The following is a 15,732-nucleotide window of genomic DNA, read 5'->3' on the forward strand; positions in this document are numbered from 1 at the left end:
GAGCACTTATTCCAATGGAGCATTTTCTCTCTTCATGGCATCATATCATCTGTGGCCCCTAAATCTAAAAGAAACATTTTTCATATAACAGATTTAATTTTTGTAAATCCTGTCTGGTTCTTGAGTAGGAAACATGAACATGTGACTGACCCGTAGACCAGCAGGTTCTTCTCCACTCTGAAGCACTCGGATCGGGGGTACCCCTGGGTTTTGTCCTGGGGCCGTCGGGGTTTGGACGAAGGCTTGCTCGGCTCGTCCTCGTCGCTCTCCAGCTCGGAGAACTCCAGCATCTCATCCTCTTTGGCGCTGCTGAAGTGCCGCGTTTGCTTCCTCACCCTCGGCGTGTCGATCACCAGCGTGTTCTGGAGACAAAGTCGACAAAAATGTCAAGTCTGCATACTTTTATAGCCCGAGTCTTCGTCCCTTCTTTTTCTATTATTTACTAAGAACCTGGTTTCAATTACAGATGGCCTGAAATCCATAGACAGCAATATGCAAAGCACCTTCTGCTTTACTCCTGAGAGGCGGCCCAGGTGTACCTGTACATTCTGACTTCTATGACAACGTCTTCTGTACAAAGTCAGATTAATTGGATATTTGGGCCTGCGTTTCATTCCTGAAGCTGAGAACATTTCTGTCCGGCTCAAACAAACTGCCGTTAATTATCTTGTCTAATGAATTACATTTTTGTTCAATTAATTAGATTCTCCCCACCCCCCTCCACTTGCAATCCCATTAATATGCGCAAACAGGGCAGTAGTTAGCTCTGCAATTATCACAGAGCGCCGCCATCGTTTCCATTTGAACATCACACAATGAGAAGTCCCGGGGGGAGCGACCCCGCGTCCACGCTCCTGGAGCTGGATTAAGTGTTCCAGTGGAGGGCCCTCCACCAGAGAGGAGACGAGCCAACCAGGAGGGACAAATACACAAATACAAAACGAGACGGAGAAGCAGAGCAAGAATATAAAGATGGCTGTTAGCAGAGCACTCAACGGGTGTGCAAGAATGTGAGTGAACTTGTGTTTCCGTCTGTGTGTGTGTGTGTGTGTGTGTGTGTGTGTGTGTGTGTGTGTGTGTGTGTGTGTGTGTGTGTGTGTGTGTGTGTGTGTGAGCTCTAGCCTAAGTGATATCTCTGTACCCTCCAGGCATCTGCGCTCCGTTAAGTGGAGCTAAGCAGCTTACTCTCTCTCGCTCAAACACACACACGAGAGCAGGGAAACATGGGTAATTAAGGAAGAGAGGAGATTCCCAACTGTCAATATTAATCTCTCTCTCTCTCTCTCTCTCTCTCTCTCTCTCTCTCTGCTTCCCTCCTGATCTATCCGTCTCTCCCTCCTCCTCGCTTGTGGTGATAGCGCTGACTAATTACCACTGCTAGTCCCCTTTCCATAAGGGGACACTACCAAGTGTGTGTGTGAGGACTTTGTGATCGCTCTCTTTCTCTATGGCTACATCATTTGTGTGTGTGTGCTCGAGGGCGGGGTTTACACAGCAGGTACTTGTGTTTACAGTGTGTATGCACAGCTGTGTGTATGTGGGTGTGTGTAGTACCCGTCCATGGATGGCGTCCAGGTCAAGCTCCGCCTTCTTGGCCCATTTCTGCCAGAAGTCCGGATCCTCCAGAGAAATGTCGGTTCGGTTGCCCGCTGCGACAAAACTGGCCTGCAGAGGGAGGAGAACTCGTTGGTCAGCGGCAGTTCCTCAGACAGCGTCAATGGATGAGAGTGAATGAAAGTGACCCTCTTACCTTAGCGAAGGTGGAGCCCTTGCCCTCAGACTCGATGGTGATGGTATGGGTTCGTCTCTGGAGGATCTGGTCGATGTCTTCCTCGCAGAACTTGGAGCCCTCGTCCTCCTCATCCATCAGAGCCCCGTACGCTCCCTTTCTCAGCAGGTCCTCCACCTCCTTCTTGGACAACTGCTGGACCTTGGACCAGAAACGGGACACGCGTCATGACGAATGTTAAAGTGTCGCCAGTGAGCGCACAGAGGCCGTCGGTTTTGTTTTAATTTTGTGTTTGTAAGGTTTGGGGTCCCCTGTTCTAACTAGAGGGATCAGACATGAACCCAAAGAGGGGTCTGACAACATTGTGTTAGTGTCAGAGAGAAATGAGCCCAAAAACCTGGAAATGAGTCAGCACTTCTGCACCCTTGTCTCAAAGTCAATGGGTTTTTGGTTAGATGCCTGAAATGAGGTGTGGTTAACGCAGGTTGAAGACATTTTTGTTCTTTGACATTAAATACATCATTTACTGTATTTATGCATTTACAATACAGTGAATATACAATTTTGAAGCTCTTATGCGACTTTAAAAAGGCGGTTGCTAACAGGTGTCTAAATGAGACGACTAAACGGCGTCACGCTGAACACTAGTCCGCCTTTAGCTTGGTGGTGGTAAAGTCATGTGACCGTGGTGGAGTTACTTTATAGCTTTTTACTTCATGAAAAAAAATCATGTAAGTGGTGTTCATTGTGAAGATTATCTTGCTGAACAAAATGTGCAAGTAATCATAAACTTTGATTTGATTTTCTGCAGTAATCTAAAGGAAAAGTCCCATTGGCTTGTTGTTGAGCGAACCAATGTGACGCCAACTTCCGGGGTTGGCCTTCAAAAAATACATCATCCCCAGAGCCAGCCTTCTGACACACGGCACACTAAGCAGATTCACTTACGGGACAAACATCAACCTGAAGCCATCGCTGTAGATACTAGATGTGTGAGATGTGCGATGCGTCTCACCCCGCTGTTGGCGTTCTCTCGTCCACTCATGCTCTGGAGGACGGCCTTGTCCAGCCCCAGCTTGAGACTGGCCTTGTCGAACATCTCCCTCTCGTAGCTGTTCCTGGTGATCAGACGGTAGATCTTGACCGCCTTGGACTGGCCAATGCGGTGGCACCTGGCCTGAGCCTGAAAGGGTGGACGCAGTCAGGGAGTCAGAAACATTGTCCTAACAGCGGATCTCACTTACTCCAATTACATCCAGCAGTGGGGCCGATCAGAGCGGTTCATACCTGTAGGTCATTCTGAGGGTTCCAGTCAGAGTCAAAGATGATGCAGGTGTCTGCTGCGGTCAGGTTGATGCCGAGTCCTCCGGCTCTCGTACACAGCAGGAAGACAAAGCGGTCCGAGTCGGGTCTGGAGAAGCGGTCGATGGCTGCCTGCCGCAGGTTGCCGCGAACTCGACCGTCTATCCGTTCGTAGGGATATCTGGACACAGAGCGGAGTGTTAACAGTAACCTTCCAGAAAAGCCAACACGGTATTAAAGATGACCCAAAACAGATCGAGGCGTCCCGACACATCTCGTCTCCACTCTTACCGTTTCTGGATGAGGTAGTCCTCCAGGATGTCCAGGCAGCGGACCATCTGACTGAACACCAGGACTCGGTGTCCGCCGGCCTTCAGTTTGGGCAGGAGCTTGTCAATGAGCACCAGCTTACCGGCGGCCTGGACCATGGCCTGGAGGGCCATGTCCGGCATGTCCGCCCTGCCGCCGTGGGAGTCCCTGAAATCCTCGGCGATCTTTTCTTCGGCTCCTGGATGCGGGAAAACAATTCAAGTTACTCAGGACACAACGACGTTATGAGTTTGGTTCACAGAATCTTCATACTTTTAGAAGTTCGTGTGTGTTTATACCATTAATGAGGTAGGGGTGGTTGCAGCATTTCCTCAGCTCCATCATGGTGTTGAGGAGGTTGGGGACGTTGGGTCCTCCACCTCCGCCTCCACTTCCTCCTCCCCCTCCTCCTCCTGGACCTCCTTTTGACAGGAAGGAGAAATTCTTCTCCAGAATGGCCCGGTAGTATTTCTTCTGGATGTTGGTCAGCTCCACCTGATGAAAACAAGAGTTGAGTCAATTTGTATCTCCTTCTCTCAATTCTGACCGTTACCAACGTTCACACGCAGTTCTGAGATCATCTCGGTCCTACCTCGATGATGGTCTCCTCCTTTGGGGCCAGGTTCTTCTCCACGTCCTCCTTCAGTCTTCTCAGCATCATGGGCTTCAGAATAGCCTGCAGTTTCTGAACCTGAGACACAGACGAAATGTTAACACCTGGGGAATTTAGGAACTGAAAAAAGATGACAACCCCCCTTTGTGTTCCCCCAGATCCGATTGAGTCGTCCGTTTACCTGCTCTTCGGTCTTAAGGTCTCCAAATTCCATCATGAATGTCTGTTCCGACGGGAACCGCTCGGGCTCCAGGAAGTTGAGTAAGCTGAAGAGTTCCTCCACTGTGTTCTGGAGAGGAGTTCCCGTCAACAGAACTTTGTGCTCCTGGAGGAGGGAGGAAGGGAGGGAGGAAATTTGAGTTTCTAAAATGGGAAGCAGGATGTCTTCAGGGCTTGAAAGCCCAAAGGGAAGGAGAGAGGGATCGTACCAACATGTCTCAGGTACTGGCTGATCCCAAATTTCTACAAAAAACCTGCTTCTTGTTTTATCAACCTGTACTCAGTGTGCCAAGAAACTACAACACATACCTCCAAATGGGGGCTTTTAAGAGCCTTGAGCTCAAGTAGTATAAGTAAGGACATGTGATAGACTTGATGTGAGAACTAACAACTGATGGCAGTTACTCCGGCGTTCCTCTGGCCCTGGCCACCACTCACCATGTCCATCATTTTGAGTCCTTCCAGTAGTTTGCAGTTGCGGTTTTTGAGGCGGTGGGCTTCGTCGATCACCACGCAGCGCCATGGCACGCTGCGGAGCTCCGGGCAGTCGGTCAGAATCATCTCGAAGGTCGTTATCACGGCGTGGAAGCGATACGCTCCCTTTAGTATCTTACCCTTAGAAAAGGGGGAAAGAAGGAAGGTCAATAGGAGTAATCTTAAAGTCCGTAATTATCTTACCCTGTGGTAAGGGAAACAGTTTCCACGTTAAGTAAAAAGCAGTGACCGTGGGCCACAGCTGCTCCGTACATCTGTGAGGAAAAGCAAGAGAAGCTCGGAAATAGGAGGTTAAAATGTGTGGTACTAAACATTTTCCACTTGTTTTGTGTGAAATCCACACAATACAACGTACAGCCATCTAAAACATGGCAGAAATAAACAGTGGAGACAGGAGGTGTCTGCAGATGAAGCAGGCAGTACAGCACAAAAGAACACAGCGTTTAAGGCGACCTTGAGGATTACCTCAGCCTGGATTAGGAACAAGCAGCTAGCGAGGACGCGGCTACTACAGCTTATTTTCCTCGGAGGCTCACTGTGGCATAGGTTGCACTGAGAGATGTTAGCAGCATTGTGCAGTAGGAGCTTACAGCTACAGGACCGTAAAGAGCTTACGCAGCAGAGGAGCACCGTACATCCCCAGCTGGCTGAAGATTTCCCCTGACCGAGGAGGCGCTCGCATCTGCTGACTGTCCACTGTGTGCCTCATGCTCATCCACACTCCTCCGCAGTCCAGATTCTGTTCCTTCGTCTATTTCTGTTTTACACTTAACAAGCTGAGGTCTAGGTTGAGCTACCGTCGCGCCGAGTGACCGGCCAAACATTTAGTTTTGATGACAGCAAATTACACTTATTTTATGTAGAAATGTGTATACAGAAAGCCTGGATAAGACATTTATGAACCCTTGTGCTTCACTTTAAAAAGTTTGGTTTGATGTCCTTGGAGGACAAAAATGTCCGATTCCTAAAAGTTCTATAAAAATACTATATATTAATATTATTTTCCACTTGAACTGAGGTAAGTCTTTTAACAAACATCAGTCTTAATCATAACTACTAAATATTCATAAATTTCCAAAATGTGTTTCCTTAATGCCACTGTTTAAAAAAAATGGTTCTTATTCTCTGCTGTAAACTCAGCTCTAGAAGGATTTCCCCACATTCTGGTACGTGTAAATGCTTAGCAACAACATTGATATGAATGCATTTCATCAACCACTGCAGAAACCAGTAATACTGCATGTATTTACAACATAAGGCAAACATGAGATAATGACTCAATCTGGTGGGGTACAGTAAAAACTACACGTTAGAACCAGAGCTCTAGATTGAACACGTGATATTTTCTATTCCAGTAAAACTAAACTTTAAGGCCAGATTAGCCTCAGCCCCGTTTACCTGTGCGTCTCTGTAGTACATCTCGTAGGCCTGGATGGTCTTGCGGCTGGCCTGGCTGCCGTGGTAGACCACCGCGTTGAGCTCGGTCCAGGTCCTGAACTCCCTCTCCCAGTTGGGGATGGTGGAGAGCGGGGCGATGACCAGGAATGGCCCCTCGATGCCCTTCAGGTAAATCTCGTAGAGGAATGTAATGGACTGGATGGTCTTACCTAGACCCATCTCGTCCGCCAAGATACAGTTACGTCTGCGGAGGACAAGTGAACGAGACGCTCAAAACAACGCATACATTTGTATTTCGGTTCCACTAAACTAGCGAGGAACCCAATTCCAGATACCTTATATTCTCTAAAGACCCTTTTCCCCGACCTAAAACACACCTCCAATACCTCCATGACTAATCTTCACTCTCAAACTGGAAGATGTGCGGCCCGGGAACAGAAAAAGGTACTTGTCCTCAGACTTAAGTCCAGCTTGTGTTGGTGCTACTGAAGGAAGTGGTCTACGGACTCTTGTGATGCCAACAGAGCACGCCTTTAATCCATGGATGGCACCGGTGGGAGAACTTAGACCACACGATGCTCGAGGGCCACTTAATGTCCACTTAAGACTATTAAATGAGGCACACACACACACACACACACACACACACACACACACACACACACACACACACACACACACACACACACACACACGCTGGCAGCAGCAGTTAGGGACTCATTCTAAAACAAAATAAAGTTAATGCAGACTTACGAGTTGTACCAGTTGAAGGTTAGCCAGTTGAGGCCTTCTAGCTGGTATTCCCTGAGTGCGTTGCAGTTCCTGTAATCCTTGGAGCCCTCCAGCTTTTTCCAGTCGGCGGCAGGAGGCCGATCCTAGATGCACATTCAATTATTTATTAAACGGCATTGAGGCTTAACAATCCTTCTGAATTCATTGGCGTAAGGATGTGGCTCTTTAAAATACAGTAGATGGGTTTACGGAGGGTTTCACTGCCTCATGTAGAGGTAACATAGTGGAGTAATTCATAAGTTCATAAGATGCAGCTACTATTTTGATTTTGCTGCTTTTCATTCCTGAAAGACGATTGATGCATGTAGCAGTTTTTTTATTCGAAAAGATTGTTCACAGTAAACAGGGTCCTTTCAGGGTAAGGAGGGCTCAGAATAGAGAGCCAAAGTCCTGACCCCCTTTAAGCCACATGTTGATCCACATAAAAAAAATCAACCTGACCGTGGGTTAGTCCTCTGGGGAAGATGAATGTCCAACCGGCCATCCCTCGAGCTACACTGCTAGTGTGGCTAAATATATACAAACACAGATTACTGCCTCTGTGGAGCATTTCTAACATGGTCCTTAAAGAGGTAGTTTGGATCTTTTGAAGTGGGTACACGGTTCTACTAGATGAGGTTTGGAGAAACAGACAGGAGAACCAGCACGGAAGCAAAGTAATGTACTGCTGCGGATGTATTTTAGACACCTGGAAGAACCAATAACAGTTAAAGTGTACGATACTATATGTAGGATATCTTCACCTCTTTACCTTGCTGTCAGACAGCCCTTCTGAGAGGGAACTGAAGACCAGTGACCAAAGTCACCAGACTCCATTTACAAAAACAGTAATTTTACCTTTGCAGAACACAGCAGTTGCTGGTCTACCGCTGCCTCGATTGTTTAGTCAGTTTGGATTTACCAAAGTCACACAATGACACAAACAAACTAACCCATCGAGGCAGTGGTAGACCAGCAACGACTGTGTTCCGAGAGGTAAAATGACTTGTTTTTTTCCAAAGGAGTCTGGTGGCTGTAAAGAGCATAGATAACAGCTTATGTTCCCGTCACAAAGGGCTGTGTGACAGCAAGGTAAAGTGGTGAAAATATGGTGTACACTTAAACTAATATAGATTTTGTTAAGCAGTACATTGCTTTGCTCCTGTGCTGGTTCTCCTGTCTGTTTCCTCAAACTTAAAAAAAATCCGACCTATCCCTTTAAGGAGAAACAGTAGGCAGCAGTTAAATAGATGGACACAGAGAGAGAGCGGAGTGATGAGGGAAAGACCACAGCCAGTCAGCTGCTTCTGTTCAGCATTAAACACACTGTTAGTGGTTTGGCTTGGCCACAAGAGCAGGGCGTGTGTGCGAGTGAGAGAGAGAGAGAGTGTGTGTGTGTGTGTGTGTGTGTATATATGAGTGAGTGTGTGTGTGAGTGAGTGTGTAAGACCACAAGAACGTGGCCCTGTGGAGAGCAGTTAAGGGAGCTGTAAATCTGGAGGAGGAAGGAGCAGGCAGCAGGCCAACACACACAAACACACACACGCCTACTGGGAGGAGGCTGGGACCCATATAGTACCCAACGAGCACACACACACGGCTACTTACCACTTTCGTAGTGTTGGGTGTGCGTGCTGCGATACGTTCATATTCCTCTATCTTGGACTGGTCAATGTCGGCCTTCAGCTCCCAGGTGGAGTCTTCGTAAGGCAGGCTGCACCATTTCACCAGATACAAGGTCACCGTCTGCGTGCGTGCGCACACACAAACACACACACACACACACACACACACACACACACACACACACACACACACACACACACACACACACACACACACACACACACACACACACACACACACACACACACACACACACACAGAGAGAGAAACACAGGAGGGAGGTTTGGTGAGTGTGTGTGCGTGCGGGGAGGGAGAGGCTCAAACCCAATGAAAGATGACAGAGAGAGATCAAAGCACCTCTCCGTTTTCATCTGGGCTCTCTGAAATGTCCAGGACGCGGTCCACCTCCACGTAGTCGGGGTTAAAAGGCTCGTCGTCCATCTGCGGGGGAGGGGGGGGGGACAGAGTGGAGGTTTACTGTCAGAAGCAGGGAGATGGTTTTTAGACTTAGAGCAGGTTTTCGGGTGTGATTTCACAAAGAGCAGTTTTTTTCCCTATTGAAAAGCTGTTGAACTATGTGGATTTAAATCACCAAAAGTTCCCTGCTGATTCAGTAAAAATATGCGATCAGCAGATCAGCGTTAATGCCTTCTATTGGCTCTATAATGTTAACAACAAATCTGTGCCGAGAGCTAGTTCATGTTAGCAGCACCGCTAACGTACGGAGGTTGCATTCATGCGTTCATGTTCTGTCCAGTGAATCAATAATCAATCCCTTTCTTCTTTTGAGCTGGTCTTTTGAGTTTTCTGACCCGTTGCTCATGGGTTGTAGTGAAGAGCGTAGGTCTTACCTCCGTGATGAAGCTGTTGAGTTGCTGCTTGGCCCGGAACCTCTTGACCTTTTGGTGTATTCTCTTGTCCTTCTCGAGCTCCTCCAGGTCTGCCCAGCGACAGTGGAGGTATGAACTGAGACACAAAGACACAGCCAGGGGCTCGTTTCACTCCGATCAAAGCCAGAGAATAGTAACCTTGTGTTGGTTACATACTGTATGGTCAGATTTGTGCATGCAGCTTCACTCTCATTTGCTTTTTGTTTTGCAGTCCAAATGGAAATGTGATTAGTGTGAGTGGACACAAATTAAATGTGGGCCGGCTGAATAAATGACAAAAGATGGAGGAAAAACAACCTACTATCACCGTTATCGATGCTAGAGTGAAGAAGGCTCTCATGCTGAATATACTCAGCTTCTACACTTTGGACACCCTGAAGAGTGTGTGTGTTGAAGAAAAAAAAAAAAGAGGATCCCTGGTGTAAAAGACAAAAGAGGTTGACAGGGAGAGAGAAAAAAAACAGCTTGTTACTCACAAGCCCTTGAACTTGACGTAGAACTCCTCTACCTCCGCTTCCTCCCCCGACTCCAGCTGGAAAGAAAAAAGAAAAAAAGGTTAATAATGAGCAAATATAGTAACTGTGCGGTGAAGGAGCAGAAGTGATGCGTCATTGTTATACAACATGTGGTTAAGTGGCACAGAAGGAGCCTGAAACACTGTTTTCACACCGACATTGGGGCTGCACGCTATAGATGTGTGACATGTTTGTCACTGCGAGACAGTGATTGATATATCTCGACAGGAATAAATACAGTCTGTATGTAGCTACATTTCAAAGGGAAATGAATCAATCTGGTGCACTTTAGAGCTAAACTAAGAGGCCAAGTGAAGAATGGACCCTCTCACAGCGAGGTGAATCCCCCGGACTGTGAGGACCAATATTGTCAGAAGTGTAACTATATTAGTATATCTGTCTGGACGGTAGATAACTACTGGATTAGTCATGGGAAATCAGAACTGTGGGAGTATTCCTTTTGAGTCAAGCGGCAAAAAAGCGGTGTACACACACACACACACAATATTGTTTCATTCATTTTGCTTTTTGGGATAAAACAAAAAGGCCAGATATAAATAAAGCTTTCAGCGAAGTAGATGGAACATTTTAAATATGCCAACGGATTCTACTTCCAATCTAGAGAAAAATATGTGGCAGAAAACACAAATATCAGAACGGTGATAAAAAAGGGTTACACACACACACACACACACACACACACACACACACACACACACACACACACACACACACACACACACACACACACACACACACACACACACACGTGTGTGTGAGAAAGGGAAATACCAAAACAGTAGCTCTTTCAAGCGCAGCCGTCCACTTCCATTCACCATTACTATTGTCACACACACACACACACACACACACACACACACACACACACACACACACACACACACACACACACACCACACACACCACACACACCACACACACACACACACACACACACACACACACACCCTCTGCCATGCTACTACTACTGTAATGCCATGAATCATCAATCACACACACAGCCTGAGGAAACGCTAGCTTGGCGTCTGGCGTAGCTAGCATTGTGGTTTTGGCTGTGTGCCAAGCCCGAGGTCAACTCTGAATGGAGCTGTGTGTGTGTGTGTGTGTGTGTGTGTGTGTGTGTGTGTGTGTGTAGGTGGGGGGGTAACCCATTGGCAGCTGGCTAGCAAAGAAAAGTTGGCTGGTGACTAGATGTGCGTGCGTGTGTTGGCTCAGGGATGAGCTTTCTTTAGACGAGCCACCTAAAACAAAGCCGGGTAGAGACAGACAGACACACACACACACACACAGCTCCAAGCGCACACACACATACAATGACACATGAGAGCTCACGTCTCTGCTTACCGAGTGAATACACGCTGTCTGAGCTGTGTGTGTGTGTGTGTGTGTGTGTGTGTGTGTGTGTGTGTGTGTAATCTGCTCAGGCCAGCTGTGGAGCGGCTAATCAGATGACGTAAACCGTGACTCGGCCCGTGTGTCCATGTCTGTTGTGTGGTGCATCATCTCACCTGTTTCTTGGTGATGCGTTTGCCCATGATCTTCTCCACGACGGGCCCCTCGGCCTCGGCAAAGTCCTGCAAACGCACAGAAAGAAAAGTGTTGGACCCAGGATCCCTCCAAGCACACGCTGCCGTTACAACGCTTAAAGCGACTGACGCTCGCCGCTTCTCCTGGTCAAACTAGATGGAAAGGCGACGGCGTCACAAGACGCTATACTTCCTAATTAAAGAATAGTTTGCATTGTCAGCGAGTATTGAGTGTCAGTGGGCAAAGCTATCATTTGAAGATTAAACACCTGAATTTCAGTGCCGATAGCAAACGGTACTTTTCTTTCAGTACCTTACTTATAAAGATTTTCTTTATGAATCAAAGGAAACAAACGTTCCACTTGGTCTAAACACAAGCAGCCGTATAAGAGCTTTGCCTCAATAAAATACTAACAAGATCAGGGACAGACCAAGGATTAAGTAGACCAGCTTTCCATACTTGGCCATTTTTGATAATTGGTGCTACAAACATATTTCGGTATTATTTACTCTAGCTGGAAGAAGGTGCCAGACAGGAAACTATTCATTCAGTTGCACATTATTTCCACCGATGTCCTAATGTAACCCGTGAATGTTTAGTCACTGATACCTTGGTATTAGGGCGGGGCGGTATACCGGTTTTAATTTCCCGTATGATATGGATTTTTCATATACCGTCATACCGGTATAGCCGAAACAACCGCTGTCACTCTTCAACAGGAAGCAAAATATATTGTTCGCCGCGATGAGGGCTACGGTTGAAGCTACTTATGTAGTGAGAGGGACCCCTAAGTTATGGTTATAACTTTATAACACAATAATTAATAACCCACAACTAATGCTCTTTAACAGGGCAACACCACGGCACACAACAGTTTGTGACACAAGCAATTTGTAACACTAATAATTGTACATTTATAAAATTTCACCGCCAAACAGCATGCTGGGTACAGCTCGGTAGCTAGCCGTTAGCACAACAGTCTGCTAACAGCTGGGAGAGGCTCCTTTCACTAAATTAACGTTACATTAAAGAACAGAAAAGAGCGATGCAGGAGGAACAAAGAGAGACCGGAGATGCACCAATAGAGTCTGTGCCCAAGAGAGGAGCTGTGTCTGCTGTTTGGACGTGTTTTGGTTTTAAAAATTGTTTTTTGCTTTTTGGGCTATTTTGGTCAGACACATATGCAACGCTGATTAGAGTGTAATATGTGTGGTATTTGTTATAAATGGACGTTGGTACATAGAGGGTGATGAGAAGCTGTACTTGGAGGGACTTAGGACCCAGGAGAATGTAGGTGAAGGAAGCAGGAAGAGACAGAAGACACGCCACACAAACAGCTGTTCACCACTCGCTGCCGGCCGGTTGGCATGTTAAAAATGTCCGCTTAATAATTAAACGCTCGATAAAATCATTTCCGGCGTTAATTAGTTAATGCGGTATAATCTTACAAAATACCGTGATATACATTTTTGGTCTATACCGCCCAGCCCTACTTGGTATGAGGGGGGAAATCTGATGGTTTGAAATGTGTAGTGTCTTCCTGTGTAAGACTGTGGGATTACTTTATGTCAGACGCTGGCCATACACTCTTTAAATAGCGGTGTGACGGACCGTAGCAGATCCAGCCCTCGAGTCTTGCAGCTGTACCTGTTGCTGAGACGACGATGGGGACTTGGGTGCCGGCGAGTCGTCTCCGCTGTCATCCTCCTCCGAGATCCTGAACTCCAGGTCCTCCGTGTACCTCTTCCTCTTCACCTGGCGGCTGGAGCGACGCTTCTGTTGGACAGAGGGAGAGGACATCGAATGGAAATTTGTCACCCTTTGCAGAAATTCCAGCAGCAGCTGGATGACTCGTTACCAATCCCCCCCTTTCACTTGGTTCATTCAAAATGTCCACTGGTCGTGAAGCAGAGAAAGAAGAGTAAAAGACACTAAACACATCAGAGTGCATACTGTGTGACACTAGAGCAGAGCTGGAGACACGAGACCACAGGAAACACACTTCATTGTCATTATTCTGTTTAGATCCATGTTTGTATCAAAACGTTGCCAAATAACAAGGATGTGTGAGCAGGCTGCAGCTGAGGTTCATATCTGGATGAGGGGCGCTAATAGCCAGCTGCTACTCTGTTTACATGGCCCACATAATCAAATTCACACATAAAAAATGGATCCGAGGGGTTTGAGGAGGGATACGGTGGAGTCCTGCTTTGTTCCTACAAATCTCAAATTGTGTTTCAAATAGTGCACTGAAAATAAATAAATGTATGCAACAGCTGAGAAGTTGCCGATAGTGCACGGCGTGAACTTGGTCTGCTTGGTCTGTCAACACGGCTGGTTTACAACACCAACAGTAGACGCCTTCTTTCTCTACAGGCTGAGGTTTTGTGGCCTTCTGCTGTTCTCGCTGGGCTTCCTGGAAAAACAATTTTTTCCATTTTAGATGCCTACCTGTACACCGTCATCGTCGTCCTCCTCAGGAGGCGAGGGGGGTGGAGACTTCACCTCCACGTCGTCGCTGACTGACGGCTCTCTCTTCCTCTTGGAATCCTTCTTAGCAGCGCTAGACCCGCCCTCAGACTCCACCTTCTTACTGCTGTTGAAAGAGAGGAAGAAGGAAAAAACAACTTTATATTCACTGAAGACGAGACAAGTGGGTAAAATAAAACAGAAGACCAGTCGTCAAAGTGTTTCCTCCTTTACAGTTCACACACGACGAGGTAATCATGTGTGTGTGTGTGTGTGTGTGTGTGTGTGTGTGTGTGTGTGTGCGCGCCTCTGTCTGTCCCAGGGCAGTCGCCATGTTTGATTTACCCATTTAGAAATCATTAGTGTGCCTCAGGCTCTGGCACACAGGGGGTTAATGTGATGAAAGACCACGAGGAGGCGGAGGGAGCAAGATGGAGAGATACAGGCACAGAGAGGAAGGGGGGGTGCAGCGAGAGTGAGACAGGGAGGGAGGGAGAGAAAGACAGGCAGGGAAGAGAGAGAGAGGCCCCAGAAAGAGGAGGGGGAGGAGGGGTTGAAAGGCCCTCAAGCTTCCTCTAATCTCTGGCATGGAGAGCAAGAGGAGCTCTCTCTCTCTCTCTCTCTCTCTCTCTCTCTCTCTCTCTCTCTCTCTCTCTCTCTCTCTCCACTGCCACGACTATTATCAGACATTATATTGTGATGGCAGTTTACAAAATACTTATGTTCTAATACCAACATACAGTCGTATTTTCAAGTCAAATATATGGTTTGAGTGACTATTTAGGAAACTAAGCCTGAAGCTGTAATCTGAAGATGAGGTCCATTAGCCATCCTATGTGGCCCAGGGGGCGACCAATGGGTCCGAAAGAGATGCCGATACTTCATGTGTTAAAGCTGCATTCTCTCTAGTGTCCACCAGGGGGCGACTCCTCTGGTTGTATAGAAGTCTATGAGAAAATTACTCTACTTCTCTCTTGATTTATTCCCTCAGTAAACATTGTAAACATGAGTTTATGGTCTCAATCTCTAGTTCAAGTCTTCTTCAATACAGCATGATGTTCATTTAGTACATTATGGTCCATTTAGAGTCAAACAGACCATAAAGCAGGGTGTGCTTGTGATTGACAAGTTGCTACCATGGCGTCATTTTTTTCGGTTAGTATATTTTGTATTAAGCTTGTTTTTCACAAGCCGAAATTAACAACACCAATTATCACAGTTAACGTGAATTACCAACCAGCGTTTCCGGTAACTTAGAATTGGCTATGCTAACGGTACCTGGCCCCGCCCAACAGCTAACAAGAGGCTGACGGCCAAAATGCTAAACGTGAGGCTTCAAAACCGTAGTCCACAAACCAACGAGTGACGTCACAGTGTCTACGTTTACTTCTTTTATACAGTCTATGGTCTCGCACTTTTCCACAGCAGTAACTAAACCAAAGCTAGCATAACACGTAGTCACAATGACAGGTTTGGGGGTGACAACCTGGAACTACATTTTGGCTGGATTCTCCATTAGCGCATCATTTTGTATTTTATGGTCACATAAAAGTGAAAGAAATTCAATAAACTATCACATTCTCACATTGTTGTCTGTCCAACAACCAGCTACTTCTCTTGCCTCCAAACGGCAAATAAAAATGACAGTATAATACAGTGAAAACGTGGAGAACCCTGGTACCAAAGCCTCAGCTGCAGGTACAGGAAGCCCCAGGTTATCCTTTAGGTGTCGTAAGAGATTCGTTAGCATTGGAGCCTCGTGTTTTCTTTGCAAACCTGGAACTGGAGCGGGCCATCCCAACCCGACCATACTTTTCTTAAATGACCAACATACAGTTATACATTTAT

At 46.8% G+C, this 15,732-nt stretch overlaps 1 protein-coding gene across 1 annotated transcript in view; it reads right to left on the reverse strand.

Moving 5' to 3' along the window:
• Nucleotides 1–15,732, reverse strand: part of chd7 (chromodomain helicase DNA binding protein 7) — a 69,892-nt gene that overhangs the window by 19,396 nt on the left and 34,764 nt on the right. Inside the window, exons 5-23 of the mRNA XM_068701599.1 lie at nucleotides 13,867–14,011; nucleotides 13,063–13,191; nucleotides 11,397–11,462; nucleotides 9,829–9,884; nucleotides 9,314–9,428; nucleotides 8,820–8,903; nucleotides 8,445–8,582; nucleotides 6,819–6,940; nucleotides 6,066–6,309; nucleotides 4,611–4,787; nucleotides 4,135–4,278; nucleotides 3,933–4,031; nucleotides 3,640–3,835; nucleotides 3,323–3,539; nucleotides 3,017–3,212; nucleotides 2,745–2,912; nucleotides 1,751–1,930; nucleotides 1,555–1,665; nucleotides 151–362 (exon numbers count right to left, since the gene is read on the reverse strand). Of these exons, the coding sequence (XP_068557700.1) occupies nucleotides 151–362; nucleotides 1,555–1,665; nucleotides 1,751–1,930; nucleotides 2,745–2,912; nucleotides 3,017–3,212; nucleotides 3,323–3,539; nucleotides 3,640–3,835; nucleotides 3,933–4,031; nucleotides 4,135–4,278; nucleotides 4,611–4,787; nucleotides 6,066–6,309; nucleotides 6,819–6,940; nucleotides 8,445–8,582; nucleotides 8,820–8,903; nucleotides 9,314–9,428; nucleotides 9,829–9,884; nucleotides 11,397–11,462; nucleotides 13,063–13,191; nucleotides 13,867–14,011 (2,799 nt within the window). The remainder of the gene's footprint in view (nucleotides 1–150; nucleotides 363–1,554; nucleotides 1,666–1,750; nucleotides 1,931–2,744; nucleotides 2,913–3,016; nucleotides 3,213–3,322; nucleotides 3,540–3,639; nucleotides 3,836–3,932; nucleotides 4,032–4,134; nucleotides 4,279–4,610; nucleotides 4,788–6,065; nucleotides 6,310–6,818; nucleotides 6,941–8,444; nucleotides 8,583–8,819; nucleotides 8,904–9,313; nucleotides 9,429–9,828; nucleotides 9,885–11,396; nucleotides 11,463–13,062; nucleotides 13,192–13,866; nucleotides 14,012–15,732) is intronic.

This window comes from Cebidichthys violaceus, unplaced genomic scaffold (assembly GCF_023349555.1).
Source record: "Cebidichthys violaceus isolate CVI_PGR_0920_01 unplaced genomic scaffold, fCebVio1.0.p SCAF_8, whole genome shotgun sequence".
In the NCBI taxonomy this organism is placed as follows: domain Eukaryota; kingdom Metazoa; phylum Chordata; class Actinopteri; order Perciformes; family Stichaeidae; genus Cebidichthys; species Cebidichthys violaceus.